The sequence below is a fragment of the Microtus oregoni genome, unplaced genomic scaffold, assembly GCF_018167655.1.
Source record: "Microtus oregoni isolate MIOR12 unplaced genomic scaffold, Mior012 000042F_ref0000377, whole genome shotgun sequence".
Classification (NCBI taxonomy): Eukaryota; Metazoa; Chordata; class Mammalia; order Rodentia; family Cricetidae; genus Microtus; species Microtus oregoni.
In genome coordinates this window covers 11,548,874-11,571,155 of record NW_024543209.1, presented here as the reverse complement: position 1 = coordinate 11,571,155, position 22,282 = coordinate 11,548,874, and the positions used below count along the sequence as shown (strand labels likewise).

Sequence of the window (22,282 nt, the reverse complement as noted above, 5' to 3'; positions counted from 1 at the left end):
CCAAGTTTTCAGCTGAAAGAAAATAAATTCGTGTGGCCCCATGGCCACTTTGTCATGCACGGAGGGTATGGGTAAAAGGTTCAGTTCACTGGCCCACCATCGAGAACCATAGACCTCCATCTGGAAGGCAAATGTAGGAGAGCCCTTCACGGATGCCAGGAACTTTTCCATACCCTGATGTACCGACACTGCCTAATAAGATAGGTGGGAGTGAATGAAGTGTCTTGGGGGTGCCTTCCTGCAACCAAGGAGTTGAAGGTAATATAAAGTAAATGGCTTTAATAAGATTTATTGGTAGGGCCTCTCTTGGGTATATTCCCAAGAGTGGTATTGCTGGGTCCAAGGGTAGGTTGATCCCGAATTTCCTGAGAAACCGCCACACTGCTTTCCAAAGTGGTTGCACAAGTTTGCATTCCCACCAGCAATGGATGAGTGTACCCCTTTCTCCACAACCTCTCCAGCAAAGGCTATCATTGGTGTTTTTGATTTTAGCCATTCTGACAGGTGTAAGATGGTATCTTAGAGTTGTCTTGATTTGCATTTCCCTGATCGCTAAGGAAGTTGAGCATGACCTTAAGTGTCTTTTGGCCATTTGAAGTTCTTTTGTTGAGAATTCTCTGTTCAGCTCAGTGCCCCATTTTATAATTGGGTTGATTAGCCTTTTACGGTCTAGTTTCTTGAGTTCTTTATATATTTTGGAGATCAGACCTTTGTCAGTTGCGGGGTTGGTGAAGATCTTCTCCCAGTAAGTGGGTTGCCTTTTTGTCTTAGTGATAGTGTCCTTTGAAGGTGAATCCAAAGACAAACACATAGGCATCCTCCTGAATATTAACCTTCATCAGGCGAAGAAAGGAGACAAAGACAGAGACCCACATTGGAGCACCGGACAGAAATCTCAAGGTCCAAATCAGGAGCAGAAGGAGAGGGAGCACGAGCAAGGAACTCAGGACCGCGAGGGGTGCACCCACACACTGAGACAATGGGGATGTTCTATCGGGAACTCACCAAGACTAGCTGGCCTGGGTCTGAAAAAGCATGGGACAAATCCGGACTAGCTGAACATAGCGGACAATGAGGACTACTGAGAACTCAAGAACAATGGCAGTGGGTTTTTGATCCTACTGCACGTACTGGCTTTGGGGGAGCCTAGGCAGTTTGGATGCTCACCTTACTAGACCTGGATAGAGGTGGGCGGTCCTTGGACTTCCCACAGGTCAGGGAACCCTGATTGCTCTTTGAGCAGATGAGGGAGGGGGACTTGATTGGGAGAGGGGGAGGGAAATGGGAGGCGGTGGCAGGGAGGAGGCAGAAATCCTTAATAAATACATAAATTTAAAATAAAAAAATATCTTAAAGAAAAGATTTATTGGCAGTTTAAACTTGCTGTTCCATGTAAAATGTATGTGCTCTTTTAAGATTAGAAAACGATACACAAATCATGTTCTTACTGATTTTCTTCAGGCAATTAAATGTACAATTGGAAAAAAAATCAATAGGAGCAAGCACCTCTTAGTAACTAAAAGTTGGGGATAGGTTGTTTGCCACGATGTGCACATGGAGGTCAAAAGCCAACTTGTATGAGTCAATTTCTCTTTCTCCAATGTGGGCTGAACTCATGATGTACTCAGGTAGGCAGTAGCTGCCTTGATCCAGTGAGCAATCTAATTAGCTCTAAAATTCGTTTTTATAGGAAGACTTTTTAACGTATCATTCTTCTGTTTTAATTATTCATAAATATAACTATTTGAACTGTGACTAGGTGTAACTCAGTATATTCACACTGTCCTGCTTATTACCACTTCTACCTATCACAGAACTACTTTATCACCTCACCCAGAGCTCTGCCCTCATTACATACCAATTCCTTATCCTCTCTTCCTGCAGGCCCTAGCAATACTGTTCCCCACTATCTCTGAGAATGTGACAACTCTAAGTACCCACTATAATTGTGATGATAAAGTGCTGTCCTTTTGGGATTATTTTACTTACTTGGCATATGTCTTCTTGGATCATCAATATTGAGACACATGCCAGGATTTCCTACAATTTAAAGGGAATGCTTTTCCATGCTGTTGTATCATCACATTTTGCTTATCTAGACATTCATCTAGCAACACAACCTACCTTTTGGCTATGGTAAAACACACTGCTATGAGTAAAGGCATACAAGTATCAGCTTACTTCTCTGCTTTCAGTTTTTTAAGGCAATAAACTCAGAAGTGAAGCTACTGGCCATATGAGAACTCTGAGAGATGTAGCCTCAGTTGGGCTTTATACAATTATGCTTCCTTATAAATACACTTTAGGTTATGGCCCTTTTTCCGAATATGTTTTTATTTTTTAATTTTTTTGAGACTGGTCATACTATGTAATCCTGGCTGGCCCAGGGCCTATTATGAAGACCAGCCTGGCTTCAAACTCAGAGGTCCACCTGCTTCTGATTCCCAGGTACTGGGGTTAAAGGTGTGCCCACCCTGCCTGGCTTCTAATGCTTTTGTACTGTGCTTAATCAGAGAAGATATGACTATGACAGATGGTGTCCTGTTATGTTGGCCACATAAGTCAACCAGTTTCCTGTCATGCCACAGTTTCTTTTTTTTTATTAATTTTTTTTATTAAAAATTTCCACCTCCTCCACGCTTCCCTTTTCCCTCCCCCTCCCCCCCATGCCACAGTTTCTTACATGGAAAGAAGTCAAGTCTCAACATACAGGCATACATTATAGATATAGTTAAGTAAACTTATTTGTTTATTGGGTTAACCTATGAATGCTGGAATCTCACAGGAGCTGTTCTGAGCAACACCTGAAAAGCAAGGAATCTTAGCATGCACAGGCTATTCAATACAGCACAATCCTATTGTGTTACCACCATATGTGGCAGTGTACATGTGTCCTGTGCAATTCCACACCTCTTTCCAAATGTGTAGCTTTTCTCCTTCCTATGATACTAGTGCCTGGCCCTATTTTTCTGTGTACTCATTCTTCTGCCTTTATGTGTAGTCCCCTTAGCATCTATGCTAATTATCTTCTCAACACCCTGGTTCACCCACAATAACTAGCATGATCAAACTCAGCAGCTTGTTTGCTTCCCTAATGCTGCAACCTGGATCTCATTGGTATAGAACATGTCCAGGTCAAGGCTTTAATCAGCTTTTTGCTTTTCTCAACCTGTCACCCTTGTACTTGGCCTTTTTCTTCAATGTGACTTCTGCTTCTTTAGTTCTTCCCACTATCCTAGCTCTATAGGCCTCGCTGTTCCGCTAACCTGGCATTAGTGATCGATCACTGCAGTGATGTCCTTAAGTGTGGCCTTCTTCAAATGATTCCTATGCTGTCTTGTCTTTGCTATTTCTAGCTCAGGGAAAAGGTGCCAATTTCTTTATGTGCTCTATACACTGCAAATCAATGTTGGATGCTCTTGCTATCAATCTTTTGATTCAATTTCAACTTTAAAACCAGCCCAGCTGCTTTTGCTCTGCCTGTCCTTAGTGTGGTGTTTCTCCCAAATACCTGCACTACAGACTTTCCCATTTTTTCCCACACACTATATCTTAATCCTATAACACAGACTTTACGCAGAGAATTTCACTCTGAAATCCCTAAAGGGATCAGGACCATTTAAAATTAATTTTCTTGTCAAGAAAAAGAAAAGCACAAAAAAGAGCCTTGGCTTATCTGATAATTCTGAGTTTACATTGTTAAACTAAACCAGAATGAAAGCTGGATGACAAGGTAAGAGAAAAAACAGGAGCATGTTCAGGTTCTCTGCTTTGGGTTTATCTTGTATGCCTTACAGTCTATGTGCCTCCCCTCCTTCCCTCTTTCTTACCTCCTGTCAAAGGAATTTCAGGAAGCATGTCTTCCCCTATAGCTCTAGATCCATGCTCCGCTACCTTCTATACTGGATGCCAATGATTACTTCTGTATTCACTCCATTCTCTTAGTCAAGGTCACAACACCTTTACTTCTTCACAAACACATCTGGACCCATCTGCCCTTTCTTTAAAAAACCTGCCTTAACCATTCTCTGCTTCATGCCTTCCCCTTTCTCGTTCCTGCTATTCTATGTGTCTTTTCTCCCTCACCCTCTTATATGCAACACAGCCTACTTGTACATTTCATCAGCCGCTAAGTGGTCTCTGAGCTGCAGGTCTGCATCCTACTGGAGGCACTGAAAACTCAAGAACGGCAGCTTGGATGCAGTCTGAAGGGACTTCTCTTTCCGTCCTTTGGGTCTCCTTTGTTCCCTACTGTAGACAACAGCATTCCTCAAACTAAGTGACACATAAACACTCACACTAGTATAAGAAGCCAGCTTTGTGCTTAACGGGGAAGCTCAGACTCTGGCAATCAGGTAAAGTGAGTCCCCAGGTCATATGATGGATTATTAAACCCAGACAGGTATTAATTAACATGACATTCCTAAAACCACACAAGGTTGTGTAGAAATAATGAAAAGTAAAGTCAAACCAATGCCATTAACATTTTAGAACAGGTTCATATATAAATGTAGTAATTGGCTTTGTAATGACCGTTTCTGCATTGCTTTAGCTAGTCTTTAAGCTGTTTAAATTAAAAAAAAAAAGCAAATATATTAGAGGAACAACTGCTTTTTAAATTGGCTAAAGAAACATAGATTTTAGTCAATGCTTAAATGTTTACTAAAGATCCATTTTAAAGTTTCATTTATTGGATACCTAAGATTAATAAACTAGTCATTATGTGTGATGTACTTATTCATGGTCACAGCCCTCTGGCTATTAAAAACCAATCAATGTTCAATGTACATCATTCACATATCTCTTATTTGTTTTAATGGCTGAGGGTCACAACTTTACCAAGAAGAATAAGGGCTCACAACGACAGGTCTGAACATGTATATTCTCTGATGAACTGCCCCTTTGAGGGATCACTGGCCAGGTCCACCCTTAATCAGGGCAGAGAGTAATAATAACCTCTCATTTTGCTTAGGATCGATAAATCTTCTGTATTTTCTAGTTAAAATACATCAATTTTAAGGAAGCTATAACCTGAGAGAGAAGACTATTTTATAATTCAGACACTTACTGTAAGGAGACTTTATCTGCATGCATGCTTTATTTTTACTATCTAGTTTTACCATAAACAAGGGGAGAAACTATATAGACTTTGAGTATACTTGACACATACTTAATTACGAAAGACTTTTGCCTCTGCCTCTTTGTCCCGTCCTAAGGAGTTTAGTCTCTATGTGGAGGTGAGTACAGAGATTAACTAAGGCCCACAGGCAGGATTAAGAAAGGTACTCAGACACTAGGTCTCTAGTTGGCTTAGTCAGAGCTCATGGGCATGTGGTTGAGAAAAGAAAATCAATCAAATATACTGAATTGTAATGTTTGTCCTTTTCTTTGCTATATGAAACCAGAGGTTCCCCGTGCCCTCTGATCCTATGCCACATCTTCCATTTGCTGCTGAGTAAAAATATCTTCTATACTTAATGTCTAATTCTGCAGCCTGAAGAGGCAAGCATTGCTTGTATTCACCCCTGGTCAGTGAAAACAGTAATAGCAACTGGCAATTCAATAAATGATAGTTATTATAGTAAGTAAGGTTATCCTTCCTGAAGGGGCTGTGCACCAATGCAATAATTCTGAGATTCTATTTGGCAAAAAATCTGGAGAATAAAGTTACTATTAACTAATTCTGATGTGTCACACCGAGTCACATTTATCTCCTCTCCTCTCCTCCCTCTTCTCAGAGCCAGGAAATAAGTATTAGTACAGAGGTGTGGTCAATTGACATTTTTTGGGGACAGGGCTAAAAGTAAACAAAAGAACAAAGACTGTGACAATTAACTAGGCTACTGAAGCTACTGCTAGAATCTACTATGCACATGGGGACTGCTGTCCATGGTAGTGCTCTGTACACTGAACAGTTGCTGGGAGAGTAGACCTCGAATGCACTAATCACTCAGATACATGCAGTAAGGACAAGAAGTGATGGTCATGGTAACTAATTTGATAAAATCATCTAATAAATCTTACAACACATATAAATCAGTATATTACACTCCACACTGAAAACACAGAATTTATATTTGTCAATTAAAAATATAAATTAAAAGTTCTATCTTTTTTTGTGTGTTTCAAAACTTCTGTGTAAGGAACTACGGGGGCAATCTGTCCAGTTTTTTATCTTTCAAATTACTTTTATTAAAGACATTTTTATGTTTTTTTTATTGAGGGGATGGGGACTGAACCTAAGTTTTGAGGAAATGGGAACTGAAAGAAAGTCTCCTTCTACTGAGCTACATACCCTCACACATACTAAACATAGCTATCCACCATTGTCCACACTGTAGATGCTGTTTCACAACAAATACATCAAAAGTAAGGTACAGATAGTGTGCACTGAGATCTCACAATAAAGAACTTTACTGCAATCAGGCAATCTCCTTTACAAGAACTGCTTCTTTCTTTCTTTTCTTCCTTTTAAAGAAAAGTATTCTTCTTTTGTCCCTCTTGGAAGGTAACAGATTCTAAATACTGGGTGCACAGATGGGACCTATAACAGCCACATATCCACAAGGTTAGAATTTTCTGTGGAGATGCTATTAAAAATACAAACACAAAAAGGATCTGTTCACAGTTCATACAGATAAATTTTATTAATGTTTCAATAGACTAACTTAAGCCTTTGGTTTTAGAAAATGGATCCTATTTTCTACAGAAAATAAACACAGGATACAAAGAGCTCCAAGTTCCTGGGTTGAGGGTGAGTATAGTGGATGCTGGCAGATCCTGCTTTCCAGTGTTCACTCATATTCTACAAACCCTTGCTGAGTATCAATGAGTGAAGCTGCACAATCAATTACCAAAAGAAATTATTTCAAGTCTTCTCAGAAACAGAAACAACAATCTGACAGACGCCAACTGCAAATATTTCTTTATCAATAGAGCAGAAAGGCTACTAATAACCTCATAACTAGTTAATTCGAATTAAATCTATTGTTTGAAGCTGTAGAATGCATTAAACCAAGTGAGTCTGAGAAAGTTTCATAGGCAGTGTGTGTGGTCTTGGAAATTTTCAGATTCTAATCTTGAAAAGCAAGAGTTCTGGACCTGAGCCCATTTCTCCAAGAATCCTGAGTGAGACATGCAAAACATCACCTCTGCATACATGTGTAGCTGTTTCTGAGGAAAGCACAAAAATTTAGTCTATATAAGGTGTTGTATCAAAAAGCTGCCTCATATACTTAAAGAATATGTTCTCACACAATCCAGTCCTTTAATACTAAACATTTATCCTATGAAAGCTATCAGGGACACACACGATTTATGGTAGTATTATAATTGGAAAAAAACCCAGAAACTAAGCAAATATTCAACATTTGTGGGATAGAGTAAACAAATCATGGGGAGCTAAAAAATAAAAACTAGAAACCATTAAAAACCATGAGACAAAAGGATATTGAGTCATATGAAAAATGATCACCTTATGTTAGATAAGGCAGCTGTTATAAACCCAGCGTGCAGCATACAGCGCTAGAGAAGGGGAGCAGTTCCTGTTCTGTGCACGTTAGTGCTGAAAGCAGGTTCAGTGGTGTCTCAGGCAGCTCAGGAAAGCCAAGCCCTTTTGACACAGACTGACCTTCAGGCCCCTGTGAAAGAGCAGTGGAATACCAACTCCTAGGTCAGGCTTTAGAATGGGCCAGATCAGGAGTTTGTTCAACCAAAAATGAGGAGTAAAACAGACTGAGAAATGCAACTGATCGTAAGTCAGGTTATTCTTGTTAAAAGTAAGCCCACTGTGCTATGCAGAAGTTGGTGATAAAAGAGTGAGAAACATCACCATTTTGTAGTCACTAATGTAAGAATCAACTCAGACATGGTACATTAATGGGTCTGAAAACCACTGGAGAAAAAGCTGTTGGGGATTTGTTTATTAAAAATAAATGGATTATTAATTACAGAGAGAAACAGAATTTTTACAATGGAATTATCTGGCTATATTCATTCTTACAAATGACCAAGCCAAGTATGAACAATAATAGTCCAAAGGATATTAAAAGTTTCCTGATATAAAGCAATGGCTTCCCATATAACCTATGCAGTTTTCTTGACAAGGATCTAATTCTGAGTGTGTCACTAGAGAACAACCTGACAACTCAGATGGGAGAACATTCTGGCTTCATGTATGTGTCATGAATGTTAATAAAATTTGCAGAAGCATTCCATGTTAAGACTAAAGAGACATGACTGCAAATGCAATGCTCAACTCTTGCACGGATTCTCGGTTAGAATTAGTACTGAGCCTTATGTCCTCGATAGCAACATGACTGATCTTTCTGATACCCGAGTGTCCTCTTGGATTTGGTTAAGTCTGTCTTAAAGGATCACAAGTCTACTCAGATGGCCCCAATTTGAACCTAGTCCTGTAAAGTCACTGACTCTGCAAGCCATTTAAGCAAATAGGGCCCGCTTAGTTTTCTCCCAATCTGACACTTCAGTTTCCTCCCTCAGCAGAGTTTGTCACTCTCAGGGGAGATACATTAGCATTCAGGACAAGATGCTGAACTTTGTGGAATGGACTGTGGTGCTCTAGAAAGAGCTATTTAAAATGGCATGACTGGTTCTTTAACTTATGGCCCTTTGGCAACATGGGCTCACCTTTCTGTCCCGCTACACAGTTCCTCCTTTCACAGGCAAAATATTCCTCAGAAAACAACTTACAATACATCAAATATTGGCCGAAATCTAAAGCCTTAATGTACATATGATTTATTGTAGATGTTTCACTGTTATAACCTGGTAATTAGGAAATATTGATAAATGCAAACATATTATTGATGTCAATTAAAAAAGCACAAGATTGTCGAGCTTCCCAAAGTGCTCCGACAGCAGCAGTTAAAGAGTAATGCCCATCAATACACATCTAGTCACCACCAGTGCAGAAAAATTAGGCTGCCAGGAAACAATGCTTTCACATTAAAAGTAAGATTATTCAAACAGATGAGCAGGGAGTCAAGAGGAAGCTCTATCAGAACTTGAACTGTAGACCTGGCATAAGAACAGACAGAAGGACCAATGGAACCAAATCAAAGGCCCAGATATTAATCCACATACCTACAAACTTCTGATTTTTGATAAAGAAGTAAAAAATAGCAAATGGAAAAAAGAAACCATATTTAACAAATAGTGCTGGCATAACTGGATATAAATATATAGAAAAATGAAAATAGATCCATATCTATCACTAAGCACAAAACTCAAGTCCAAATGGATCAAAGACCTCAACATAAAGCCAGATACAATGAACCTCATAGAAGAAAAAGTAGGAAGTACACATGAACGCATTGGCACAAGAGATCACTTCCTAAATATAACCCCAGTAACACAGACACTGAAAGAAACAATTAATAAATGGGGCCTCCTGAGACTGAAAAAAGGACACGGTCAACAAGACAAAACGACAGCCTACAGAATGGGAAAAGATCTTCACCAACCCCACATCAGACAGAGGACTGATCTCCAAAATATACAAAAAACTCAAGAAACTGGTCATCAAAAGAACAAATAACCCAATAAAAAATGGAGTACAGACCTAAATAGAGAACTCTCAACAGAGGAATCTAAAATGGGCTGAGAGACACTTAAAAAAAAAGCTCAAAAAAAAAAAATGCTCAACATCCTTAGCCATCAGAGAAATGCAAATCAAAACAACTCTGAGATTCCATCTTATACCTGTAAAACTGGCTAAGATCAAAAACACTGATGACAACTTATGCTGGAGAGGTTGTGGGGTAAAGGGAACACTTCTGAATTGCTGGTGGGAGTGCAAGCTGGTACAACCCCTTTGGATAGCAGTATGGCGATTTCTCAGAAAATTAGGAAACAACCTTCCTCAAGACCCAGTAATACCACTTTTGGGTATATATCCAAAGGATGTTCAATTGTGCCACAAGGACATGTGCTCAACTATGTTCATAGCAGCATTATTTGTCATAGCCAGAACCTGGAAACAACCTAAATGCCCCTCGACTGAAGAATAGATAAGGAAAATGTGGTATATTTACACAATGGAGTACAAAAGAGCAGAAAAAAAAATGACATTTTGAAATTGGTAGGCAAATGGATGGATCAAAAAAACATATTGAGAGAAGTGACCCAGACTCAGAAAGACAAATATCATATGTAATCACTCATAAGTGGTTTTTAAAAATAATGCAAACAAAAGCAGCCTACAAATCATAATCCCAGAGAACCTAGACAACAATGAGGACCCTAAGAGAGACATACATGGATTTAATCTACATGGGAAGTAGAAAAAGACAAGATCTTTTGAGTAAATTGGGAGCATGGGGACCATGGGAGAGGGTTGAATGGGAGGGAAGAGGAAGGGAAGAGAGCAGAGAAAAATGTATAGCTCAATAAAATCAATAAAAATGCAAAAAAGAATTAAATACATGCTCAACTGAAAAAAAAAAGAAATGCAAATATGTCTAGATCACTTCTTTGAAACTGTAGTCCACAGGTATCTCATGCACCATCAGTGTATGTGTACAGTATAATGTATGAGGACAGCCAGGACAGTTTCTGTCTCAAAGAAACGAAGCCATGCAACACTAGAAAGTCAGGTACTACTTAACTTTCATTTATTTTTTGCCCCCAGCATTGGATTCAGGGCCTTTATATAATCTACACAATTACACTAGCATTTCCACAATTACACTGGTACACCCCCAGCTCTAAGAAACCAAAGAAACACAAAAGCAACTCTTATTACCTGTCTTCTATGTAACCATTTTTCCTTTACATGCCAAAGGAAGCATGTTCCTTTACCCAAGCAGAGGGTGCATGCCTGCATTCCCAGCACTAGGGATGTTGAGGTAGGAGGATCATGATTTGCAGCTAGCTTAGGCTACACAGATCCTGTCTCAAAAACAAAAGAAACAAACCAACCTACAACACGATGCTCAGATACTACAGTCCAGCCTGTCTTCTGTATCCATGGGCTCTACAAATATCTGTACTCTACAAATATGTCTACAAATATCTCTGACATCTGTACTGAATACTTGTCATCATTCCCTAAAAATGCAGTCCAGCCAGCAACTATTAACACAGCATTCAAATTTTATTAGGTATTAGAAATACTTTTCAGACAATTACAGATATGTACAGGCTATACTAAAATAGGAACTTGAGCATCAATAGGTTTTGGCAGATAATGGGGATACTAAAGCAGTCTTTTGCAGATATCAAGGTACTGTACTTTGGTAAATTACCCCCAGGGACACACCCTGATGCCTAGGAATTAAACTCCGAGATGAGTATTATAGGAAAGTAAGCAGAATTTCATCCAGGCTTTGACAAGATACACCTCATTGATCATATATGTCTATGGAAAATAGGATGGGCTATTTTATCTCTGTCTGACTGTCTCCATCCATCCATCCATCCATCCAGTTTACTGTTTGGAACAACTGCCTGCTAGGACTGTTAATGACTGCTTGTCCTGTGGCTCCACCTTCTAAACTTGTGAGTACCTTTGTTCAAATATGGGTACCCTTGTTGTTAATTTTCAACACTAGCTTCCCTTACCTCTGTTACTGTTGGCAGTTTGCATTGTGATAAGAACATTTAAAATAAGCTAGATAATGTGGACTGAATTTCTGCCTGGTCCTTGTGATCCTCATCACCTGATATGCTTTTATCCACATGTGATAAATATTTCATGGTAATTTTCTTTTTTTGGGAATTTAGCATTTAGAGCTCCACTGAAAAGACTGAAAGGTAGTGAGAAGTCACCTGCATGTGGGCAGGGCCTCTACTATATGTGGTAGGATACAACTGCTCAGTGGAACTGCCTAGGGGACAGGCCACAGCTGCTCCCGTCCTGCACATTTAGAAATCTGAAATAAAATTGGGAACATCGGCACTGAGACTGACTTCATCAGGAGATTATGAAAGAAGTGCAGAACTATTTGATCTGGATGACGCTGCCATAGGCTGAGCAGATTCTCCTTGAAACTCTGCAACATGGGGACACTCATGTCTGTTTAGGCCATATGAAAGTGGTTCTCACAGAAAGTCACCTGAATTCATAGAGGCCTGAAGGTGACAACCAGGACTAAAAATCATTCCTATCCAACTCTTGTTTGGTGTTTTTCAGGCTTCCTGGTGGGCACCAGGCAGTGTATGAAGAAAAGCCAGCTTGTTGGAACTTACCTGACATTACCTTTCCTTCCAGCTTCCCTGAGTGAAGAATGTGTGTGAGCGTGGTGGTGGGGCAAGGACTCTCTTTCCAGAAGATTGCTTTTTGGTAGGAAATGGTCACATCTCAGGCAGCGTGGGATTAAAATGAGTGTGGGTTAGTTATGATGGCACTATTCACTAGTCAATAGCTTTGCCGTTTCCAGAAGATGTTGGAATATATTTTAGCCTGAGTTCAGTTGATATTACTGGGAGGCCTGCTCTTTTCTGAAGGGAAACGGAAGAGCAACGGATCTGGGGGAATGGGGCAGTTGGGAGTTGGAAAGGAGGGGAGGCTGCAGTTGTGGTGTATTGTATGAAAAAATAATGTATTATTATTTCTTTAATAAGAAGGTCACCCAAAGTGCCAGGTTTCCTGAAAGCTGGCTTAACAGTGAGAATGGTAGGAATGTGTGGGTCTCTTTCTCCTTTAAAATTCACCTTTCCTCTCTAAGACAAGAGGATAATATGTCTGTTCCATAAAGCTTTTATGAGAACCAAGACAACGTACCCAAGCGCTGTGTGGTTCTGCACACAGAGTGGCACCAGAAAGCACCTCAGACAGATCACTGACAAGGATCCTCCTTCAGCCAAAGGCCTCTGAGAGGCAGGACCAGGTGGGGCATGGCTTTGGGTACCAAAGGGCCAGTGGGACTGCCCATTTTCCCCCTTCCCCCACGATGGATTCCTGTTCCTGTTGTTTCCTGGTTATCCTATGAGTTCCCTTTTAATAAAGAAAAACCTTAGTATACCCCATTCGGAGCTAGTGTGGAATTATTCGTGTTCCCCCATCTGACATTCTCTGCTTCACATCACCACAGCACCACCTTCTTTCAACATGACCCTGCTGCTTTACGGATGAAGGAAAGTGGTAGACAAGCAGCTTGCACCAGATCCTGAGGCTGAGATTCTTGCCTATGAGTCTGCAATCCTCACCACAGAGTTCTGCTTCCAGGATACACCTGTGCAAAGACAGTTCTTCATGGAACACCAGGAAATGTGACTATGGTGACTTACATGGGAGGCAGATGGATGGACAGCATTATAAAAATTCCCTAGTGAAATTCCTAGCCAAGTCTTCTAGACACAGCAGCAGCACATGCATCCACACAGAGCCCTCTCTCCGTGGAATGGTCTAAAGAACCGCTGCTGCACAAGAAAGCAACCTCCCTCCAGACAGAAAAGGGAGTCTTGTTGTGTGCTTGTCCATTTTGGAGGAATCTAGCATCTAAGCAACCTGAAGCAGATGAGAAGCATGTCCTTTACAGGAATGCCGAATTGGGAAGACAGCTGTCTCAGACTTCAGGCTTAACTGGAAATTCCTACAGAAAGTAGGGAGGCAGCAAATTAGTCTAAATTCTCACTGAAGAGAAATTTTTATAGCTTCAGAGCAGCTATATATTGAACAAACAGGAAAAAAAAAGGAATGTGCTATATAGGCCAAGCTATAAAACTAAACAACCCTTCTCTCTGCTCTGTTTTCTTAAACTTCAACAGGGGACTGGGGACTATTTCATTCATAAAGAAAAGCTCCATATATCCAAAAGACACAGGGTTCAGGTTGGGTGCAGTTCTGGTCACTGTATATAAATTCATGTTGCATCTGTGAGGCTTTTTATTGAAGTCCAAGACAGAGTGTGGCCATCCCCTCTGCTGCTGACTGCTTTACTATCACCGTTTAAGTGAAGATCGATCCTCGGAGCTAATCTCAGTTGATCTATCTAGGCACAGGGAAAATGTTGCCAAGGTAGGATTTTTTAAAAAAGATTTTTATTTTACATGGATGTATGTTTTCCCTGCATTGATGTCTACACTGTGTTCATGCCAGGTACCCACATGGGCCAGAAGAGGGGAACGGATTCCCTGGCACTTAAGTTAACATAGTTGTGAACATCTATATGGATGCTGGAAATGGAACTTGGGCCTTTTGAAAGAGCAGTCAATGCACTTAATGGCTGAGCCATTTCTCCAGCAACCAGGATAGGATTTTAAACTCTGCTTCTGTTGTATTGAATGAGGGAATTGAGAAAAAATCTAGATCTGAGAAGAACCCCAATGAAAAATAACTTCTACAAATTTCTGATGGACCTTATAATCCATCTCAAATCTGTTTAGCTTATCAATTATGTGGCAATGGGCAGGTGTTCAATAAACATAAAAGGAAATATGCATGAAAAATTGCAAAATACACAATGCTTTTGACTGAGATAGCAAGTGCGTTTAATATAGTTGAGAAGCCAGTCAGGTTACAGGGACAAGAAGGACCAAGAAGAAATTAGTATTGCCATTCAGGAAGTACTTGGAAAAACATTTTAATTTTTCTCTTGTCTGCAAGTCTGTACTATACTTTTAACTATTGTTTCATTTTCTGGCAAGAAAACAGTCTGGTTATATTTGCTCCAGTCCTACTATGATTCTTCTCAGGAATAAAAGAAGACTAACAACATAGATGCTGGCAGTCCTGGTAGCAGAAGTATTATACCAAGACAAGACTTTGATATTTATGATGAATAAATATTGGTGTACAACTTGGCTCACCTACAGGCTAAATTCAGCAGAATTAAGTTCTTTGTGAATTACGCTCAGTGAGATCTCAGCACAGATAAGTTTACTTGAAAATGTATCAGTAATTTCTGCAGAGACGGAGGGGACAGATATTTATGAGAATCATAAAAGCTGAGAACTGTAAGTAGCTGTAGAAATTGGAGTATAATTGTTTTGTTTTTCCCAACAAGCCAACTGAAGACTCAGAGACATAAATCCACTAGTTCATGTTTCAAATTACTTTAGGTTCCTACTTTCAAATACATGTACATAAAACATTTGATTTTCATCTTTCTAATTAAAATTAAATGGCTAGCTGAAATTTACTTTGGGCATTTTTAATAATGAAAAAACACTTAACATAAATTTATTATCCTAATTATTTTCAAGTGTACAGTTTAATAGTGTTAACTATGTTCAGAGTTTTGTCAGTAAGATCTCAAGCATTTTTATCTTCTGAAATCAAAACTGTGTACCCATGAACAACTTTTCTTTGGTCCCATGGTAACTGTTCTGTCTCTGCTTCTATGACTCTGACTAGTACTTCTCAATGCCATCACGCAGCAGTTGTGCTTTGATGGCTGGTTTACTTCACAAGGCAACCCATTCTCAGGGTGTACCTATGTTTAGTAGGGATGACTCAGTCCACTGTAGGTACAGGCCACATATCTACCCATCTGTCAATAGACATTATCATTACCTTTTGACTTTTGTAGACAGTGTACAATTCTTTTACTATGTGTTACAACTATCCCTAATGTATGAATCAACTTTCCTTTAGTTCACCAAAACCACAGCTAAGTGCCCTTTTGAAATTCTCCAAATATTACAATGGTACTGTAATGCATGTGAAAGACACAAGCTGCGCTCTCTTTTCTCCTGCCATTATATTCTCCAAAATAATCCTGTCATTTTCACAGGTGTTCTGTTCTGTAAGGATGGGAATTATGAGGTAGATTTCACCTTTATTCTGGCTTTCCTCACCACCCAGGGTACTGGTGCAGACAGGGACAGACACTGTCTCAGGTAACGGCTGCTCAGTTCACAGTAGCACACTCAGCTCCTGGTGAGCATTGCTCTTGAATGATCTTTAGAAATAGCAACAAAGCAGCAAATATATATGGTTTGAAATTCATTTACTACCACTTAAAATACTCATAAATTGAGCAACTTAATTTGCTTTTAGTAGCCTATAGAAATAATTAAGTGCACACTAAGAAACACTGAAAATACTTCACCTTGTATGCATGTGTGCTCAGAGTAACCAAATTCCAGCCACCTGTATCTTTAATGTAGCACATCTGTCTGCACTTAATGACTTCTACAATAGGTTTGAAATTCTAACCCTTCCACTGTCTGAATTGCATAGTTAGAGAAAACAAGTTTAAGAAGAAACACTGGAGCAGAAAGTGATGACTACTGGAAAGCTGATGCTAAGATTGTTATCATGACATTGGCTATCTTTCCATCACTGTCCTTGATAGGTAACCAAGTACTTTTTGACACCTTTTAGTGCTAATTTCAGCAGTGCTGAAGCTAGTGGCCGGAAACATCTTCATATAGAACATTTTCCTTCCCTACAAACCACAGACTCATCTAGTTCACCACATTACATGAAAGATCTGTGAAAGCTTTCTCCCCAAGACTGCACCACAACCAACTTTTGTTAGCAAAGCTTTGTGCTCTGGGAGAACACAGAACTGGAGAGTCATTTCACTCTAATGACCCCTGTTGGCATGACATACACATATCATATGTACTCACTCATAAGTGGCTTTTAGACATGAAGCAAAGAAAACCAGCCTACTATTTACAATCCCAGAGAACTTAGACAACAATGAGGACCCTAAGAGAGACATACATGGATTTAATCTACATGAGAAGTAGAAAAAGACAAGATCTCCTGAGAAAATTGGGAGCATGGGGACCGTGGGAGAGGGTAGAAGGGGAGGGGAAAGGAAGGAAGGGGAACAGAAAAAAAATGTATAGCTCAATAAAATCAATAAAAAAATTTAAAAAAAAAAGAAAAGCAAAGGGCTCAAGCTTTCTTCTCATGGGTACCTTGACTTTCACTAGTTTTCATGCAGAAGTGTTAAAATTCTTAGGATTGAAATGAAAATTCCTGAAACCATGGGATGATTTTTTTAGTTGAATTCATTTTTTCAAGCTTCAAGCAGTGGTACCATCAGTCAAGACATGGCTGGAAATTCCTGAAATCATGATCATATGCTTGTGTCCAAATGAATCTTATCAATACAGACCCCTAAGCCTGGCTGACTGTTCATCTGGTGTCCATTCCCAACAGTCTCTTCCTCTGTTCTGCCCACAGGCATGTGGTGATCAAGCCAGATATAGAACAAGGTCAGAACTTTAATTCATAATACTTAAAAACTATTTTTTTGATGAACACATGATCTTCATGAATGCCACTGGAAAGAAGGCACCAAGTGGGGTATTTTGCCACCCAGAGTGGCAAGGGCTAGTACAAGGCAAGTAATAACCTATAACAAGGTATTCCACATTATGTACCCTTAACAGAAAAAGGGGCATGTAGGTGTGGTGGCACACACTTATAATTCTAACATCTGGGCTATATAGTGAGATGCTGTTTAAAAAAATGAACAACAAAAGCAAGAAAACCCACCATCGAGTGTGGCAAACTGCAGACTGTCATCAGTGAGGATGATTAAGTGATAGCAATGGCAGTTAATGCCTTATAAGTAGTACCAGAAGGAATTCTGTAATTTCTTTAGCAGGGAAAGACCCAAGACAGATCTGGCTGACTTTCTTGCCACTTGCCTAAGACAGAAAGATGGGAAATTCTTTACTGTCCAGGCTGCCTGTGAGCTCCTCACCCAGGCTGATCCACAGTACACCTTCCTGGCTCCATCTGGTGCATACCCTAAATCTTACCCAACCTTTCTGACCCTCTTTGAAGAACAAACAGGGAAGGCAGATTTAGTGAGGGCTACTCCAGAACTTACTGCCTGGGCCAGCGTTGTCTTCCCAGAGTCATCTCATATGGATAGAATGGTAGTTTAGCAGAAGATGGAGGAATATATTTGCTGGTTCTGATATACAGTATGGTGCATATAGCTAAGAGATTTGAGACTGGCACACCAGACTGCAATTTTCAGAAAAAAAGCTGGCCTAAGGATGCCAAGGGAAAAAAACAAGTACATGTGGGGTCATAATTATGGAGAAGAAGCAAAAGGCTGACTTGTTCACCGTGAAAGAAAAACAATCTGTTTTTCCCAAAATAAGAATAATCATTACATCTGTGTGAAAGTTAAGAAATGCTGGTGCCATTTTGAATCCCTCAGTGTTGTCACAATGAAGATTCAATATCCTGCACATGAAGAATGTGGAGGAAGAGAGAATGACCTGAATAGGGGCTGAGCTAGGTAAGTGACAAGTTTATCATTCTGGAACAAAAAGGCAGTATGACTTTTATCTATTAGTTGCTACTGACTCAAGAGCTAATAATGTCCTTGAACTTCTGACTTTGCTAAAGACTGAGGAGATCTGAGCTCCTGTGTGGCCTTTTGTCCTTGGAAAAAGCATTCAGCTTTCCTGCAACCTTGGTTTTTGTTTGGAGGTTTCTTTAAACATTGCAAAATCTTACTTGGTGTTTGGCAGCCTCATAATATCCAGGATGACTGAAGTGAAAGAGGAAGCTGTCCTGAGAAGGGTGACTATCAAGTAGGGTAGCAGGCTGCATTATATGAGGTGGGGGGATTTCACCTGGGGTACTGCCTCTAGAATCAGTGTATCTGCCAGCTGGGCTGGTGTTCATGGCTTCTTGTTCAGAGAACTGAGAGAAATTGTGATGGAATTGTTATAGAACCTGGGGTGCTTGAGGTTTACCAGCTCCAGGAGAAGGGACTGATAGAAAAGATCACAGTTCATGGTTGTGATAGTTCAAGGTCCTCATAAAATCTCCCCCATCGTTTCACTATTTAGGCTTTCTAAAGTAAGTTCTAGGTGTCTTGGGTTCTGAGTTGAAAGCATGACAATTTGCAGCACAGATCCTTTGCCTGAGGTGATCTTGGGACAAACTGCATATTTTCATTTAGTTCAGAAACCCTGGGAGTCAGTTGTATGTGAGCCTGTTCCTTACGTGGTAAGAATGGAAATACTTCTCAAGCACTAATATCATTTCAGGGGCTTTTCATATATTACCTTATGTGATGCTTGCCACAACTCCACTATCCTCACTTGTACTTTCCACCGGGCACTGAGGGGTTAAGTCTTACACCTGGTAGGCCAAGTCTGGACTCAGTGCAGACAGGCTCTTGTGGAAGCAGTGACTGTGACACAGGGCAGATGCTGCCTTCACGGTGTGGAGCAGAACAGAAGAGGCTATAGTACCAGTATGTAAGGTGCTGATGAGTGCTGTGAGGAACAAGGGCACAGCTGCTTTAAACAGTGTGGCCAAAGAGGAAAAATGTACCTTGGGAGTCTGGCTGGATTCCTCTGGGTGAGGGGCATGAGAACAGCAAATGGCCTCTGAGGACCTCTTGAGAATTCCATGTTTTATTGTCAAGGAGCTTCTTTGAAGCTTCTGGGGGCATTCAGCAGGACAGTGACTCCGTCCAATACTTTCTTTGGAAAAAGATCACTCTAGTGTGTGAACAGAACCCAAGGACACACTGAGGAAAGTGACAGCAATGACAATGGCTAATGCACAGAGGTGAGACAATCTAGTTTCCTCTCTTACTCACGATCCATTTTTCCTGTTATCGCAGCTTGTTTTCAGTGTATGTTCACTGGGAATGTTGGCTGAAGGCCACATTCTGTCTGGTTTTTTTTTTTTTTCCTTATTCGGTCTGTTTTCTCTTTGTAGTTTTGGGGCTAGAACTAAAGAGCTTTGCAGAGTTGTCAAGTGTTCTACCATTAACATGATTCCAACCCTGACTTTTGAGAGTAGTTTAGAATTTCAAACCTTCTGTGGGATAATACTCTTGTACCCTGTAAAGATTTGTCACTTGTATTGGTTTAATAAAACACCGATTGGCCAGTAACCAGGCAGGAAAAATAGGCAGAGTGACCAGACTAGGAGAACTTTGGGAAGTGGAAAGGCTCAGTCTGCAGTCACTAGTCAGATATTGAGGAAGCAAGATGAGAATGCCTCACTGATAAAAGGTACTAAGCCACACGCTAACACAGACAAGAATTATGGGTTAATTTAAGAGTTAGTTAATAATAAACCTAAGCTAATAGGCCAGACAGTTTATAATGAATGTAATCCTGTGTGTGTTTATTTGGGACTGAATGGCTGTGGGACCAGGTTGGACAGAAACTCCATCTACACAAACCAGGAGGTAAAACAGACAAAAACTGGACATGAGAAATGGTGGCAGAGACTACTTATAAGTTCCCTTTCCAATGCCGTTTGTGTTCGTAACATGCTTGCTAATTTTCTATACAGAGAAAGTGCCAAAGAACCAAATCATTGTGCATAAATATAATATACAGACTGCTTATCTTCCTAAGTTCTACTGCTAGAAGATCCCATGAAATGATCGAGTCACCAGAGACTTTAGCTGATGATCATTTCCTAGGCATGTACAAATGTTGCTTGATTATTCTCTGATAAGACAAGTATGGGACTCAGAAGATTATCAGAGTCTGATGCTACTGTTGAAGAGAGTGCTCCATTATGTAGCCAACAGAAACAGATTTAATCTTGACATAAAATGTAAATTTCATTCTTTAATATATATATTTGTTGTTGTTGTTGTTTAACTTCTACTTCGAGACAACTGTGAAAAGAGCCAGGGAAAGACTGGTCAGAGGCAATGTCAGCCAACTAGGCATCTCCTAAGTGGGGAACCCAAAAATCCTGTTCCAGAATACAACAGAACTTTGGAAATGTACCCCCTCCATACTTAATGAATATATTTCCTTTATGAGAGAAAACAGGTAAAAAGAGAAATTGAGCTGTGCCAATTTGAAGAAAAGTGAAATGGGAAGTTTAGGGCAGAAAGTCAATCAATAGAGGACTACATCAGTCTTTGACACTTTAATTACGTCAGAAGAAAGGCATCTCACATGACCACGCTGCCACAAGTACGAGACTTGCCTTACAAAGCTCTAAAAAACCAAGGCTGAGTCAGGGTGACTCCCAGCACTGATGCAGAATGAAATCAGGAACACCTCCCGTGTAGGTTAGCATGTAAGCAGATGTTCTCTGTACCCTGCACCTGCAAACACATCTCCCATAGTAACATAACTCATGCTTATAAACCATTCTATTCATCTTAAATCCTTATGAGAAAGACGAGAAAAAGGATGATATATTTATGCTTTGATATATGCCACATAGCCATGTAGAGTACATCCTAAAAACACTTGGATTAAAAAGTAGTTTTTCCCAGTTTCTCAAACTAAAGGCATCAACTTTAGCAAACATGAGAGCTCAGTTTCCCAGAAGAAAAGGTCCTGGTATGTTCCTGTAGGATGTCCCTGAATCTGGTGACAAGATAGTTCATCTCACATGTCTGCATTAGGAAAGAGGACAGTGCCTCACCGTCCTGAGTGTAAATCACAAACACCAAAGCAGTGATGTCCAATCAAGGAGGGAATGTCACAGCTGAAGATGCGTGATGAAAAGCAGTCTGTCACTGGACCATCTTACCTGTCTGCGGATTATTTCAAGGTCTCTTTTGGCTTTATTCACCAGGGCTTGAATTTCTACAGGATCCTTTACACTCTTATTTTCTCGGAAGGCATCTCTTATCCTCCTGATGGCATACATTCTAATGAATCCAGAGGAAAAAAGAAAAGATGTTAGCAGGTATGAGGTTTTGCTTTTAAATGAATTTAAAGAATTATTTTTCTCTAGAATTAACTGTTAAATATTCTCCTACAGATAACCCAGTTTGATCTTTGCTTGTCTATTCTAGGATGGCTAAGCAAACAACTTTAGGAAAGTAGTCTTTCCCAAACAAGCCACATACAGATGGCAAACTTGCTAAAATGCTCCTTAGATCACGGGCTCTTTGGAGTTATGCATGTCTGGCTTTCCTTCATTAACATGGATAACTGACGCTTTACTGTACAGACACTAATCAGGAATTCTGAGGACAAATGATGCATTTTATATGCATCAACAAGGACAGTGATGAGCGTTCTAATTCCTGCCCATTGGATGACAGCTGGGTAAGCAGGCCCGTGGGCATCTCCAGTGTACTTTTATGACACTGTCTCTGTTCCTCATTACAACAACTTTCTCCTCCAAAGCACCTTCTTTTTTATGTTGATGGAAATCAAAAAGGCATAAAAATTTTAATTCTACAAGTAGGCCAGTTGGTGTAGAACTTACAATTCTCCTAGCTTAGCCTCAGCAGTGTTGAGATTGTAAGCACGTATTCCCATTCTTTGCTTAATTCTAATATATTTTTTTTGGGGGGGGGGTTAAGACAAGGCTTCTCTATGTAATCCTGGTTGTCCTAGAACTTACTCTGTAGACCAGGTTGCCCTCAAACTCAGAGATCTGCCT

The 22,282-nt window shown here is 40.1% G+C and overlaps 1 protein-coding gene across 1 annotated transcript in view; it reads right to left on the bottom strand.

Moving 5' to 3' along the window:
* Nucleotides 1–22,282, bottom strand: part of Lyrm4 (LYR motif containing 4) — a 93,627-nt gene that overhangs the window by 61,067 nt on the left and 10,278 nt on the right. The window contains exon 2 of the mRNA XM_041632919.1: nucleotides 21,419–21,539. Coding sequence (XP_041488853.1) covers nucleotides 21,419–21,539 — 121 coding nt within the window. The remainder of the gene's footprint in view (nucleotides 1–21,418; nucleotides 21,540–22,282) is intronic.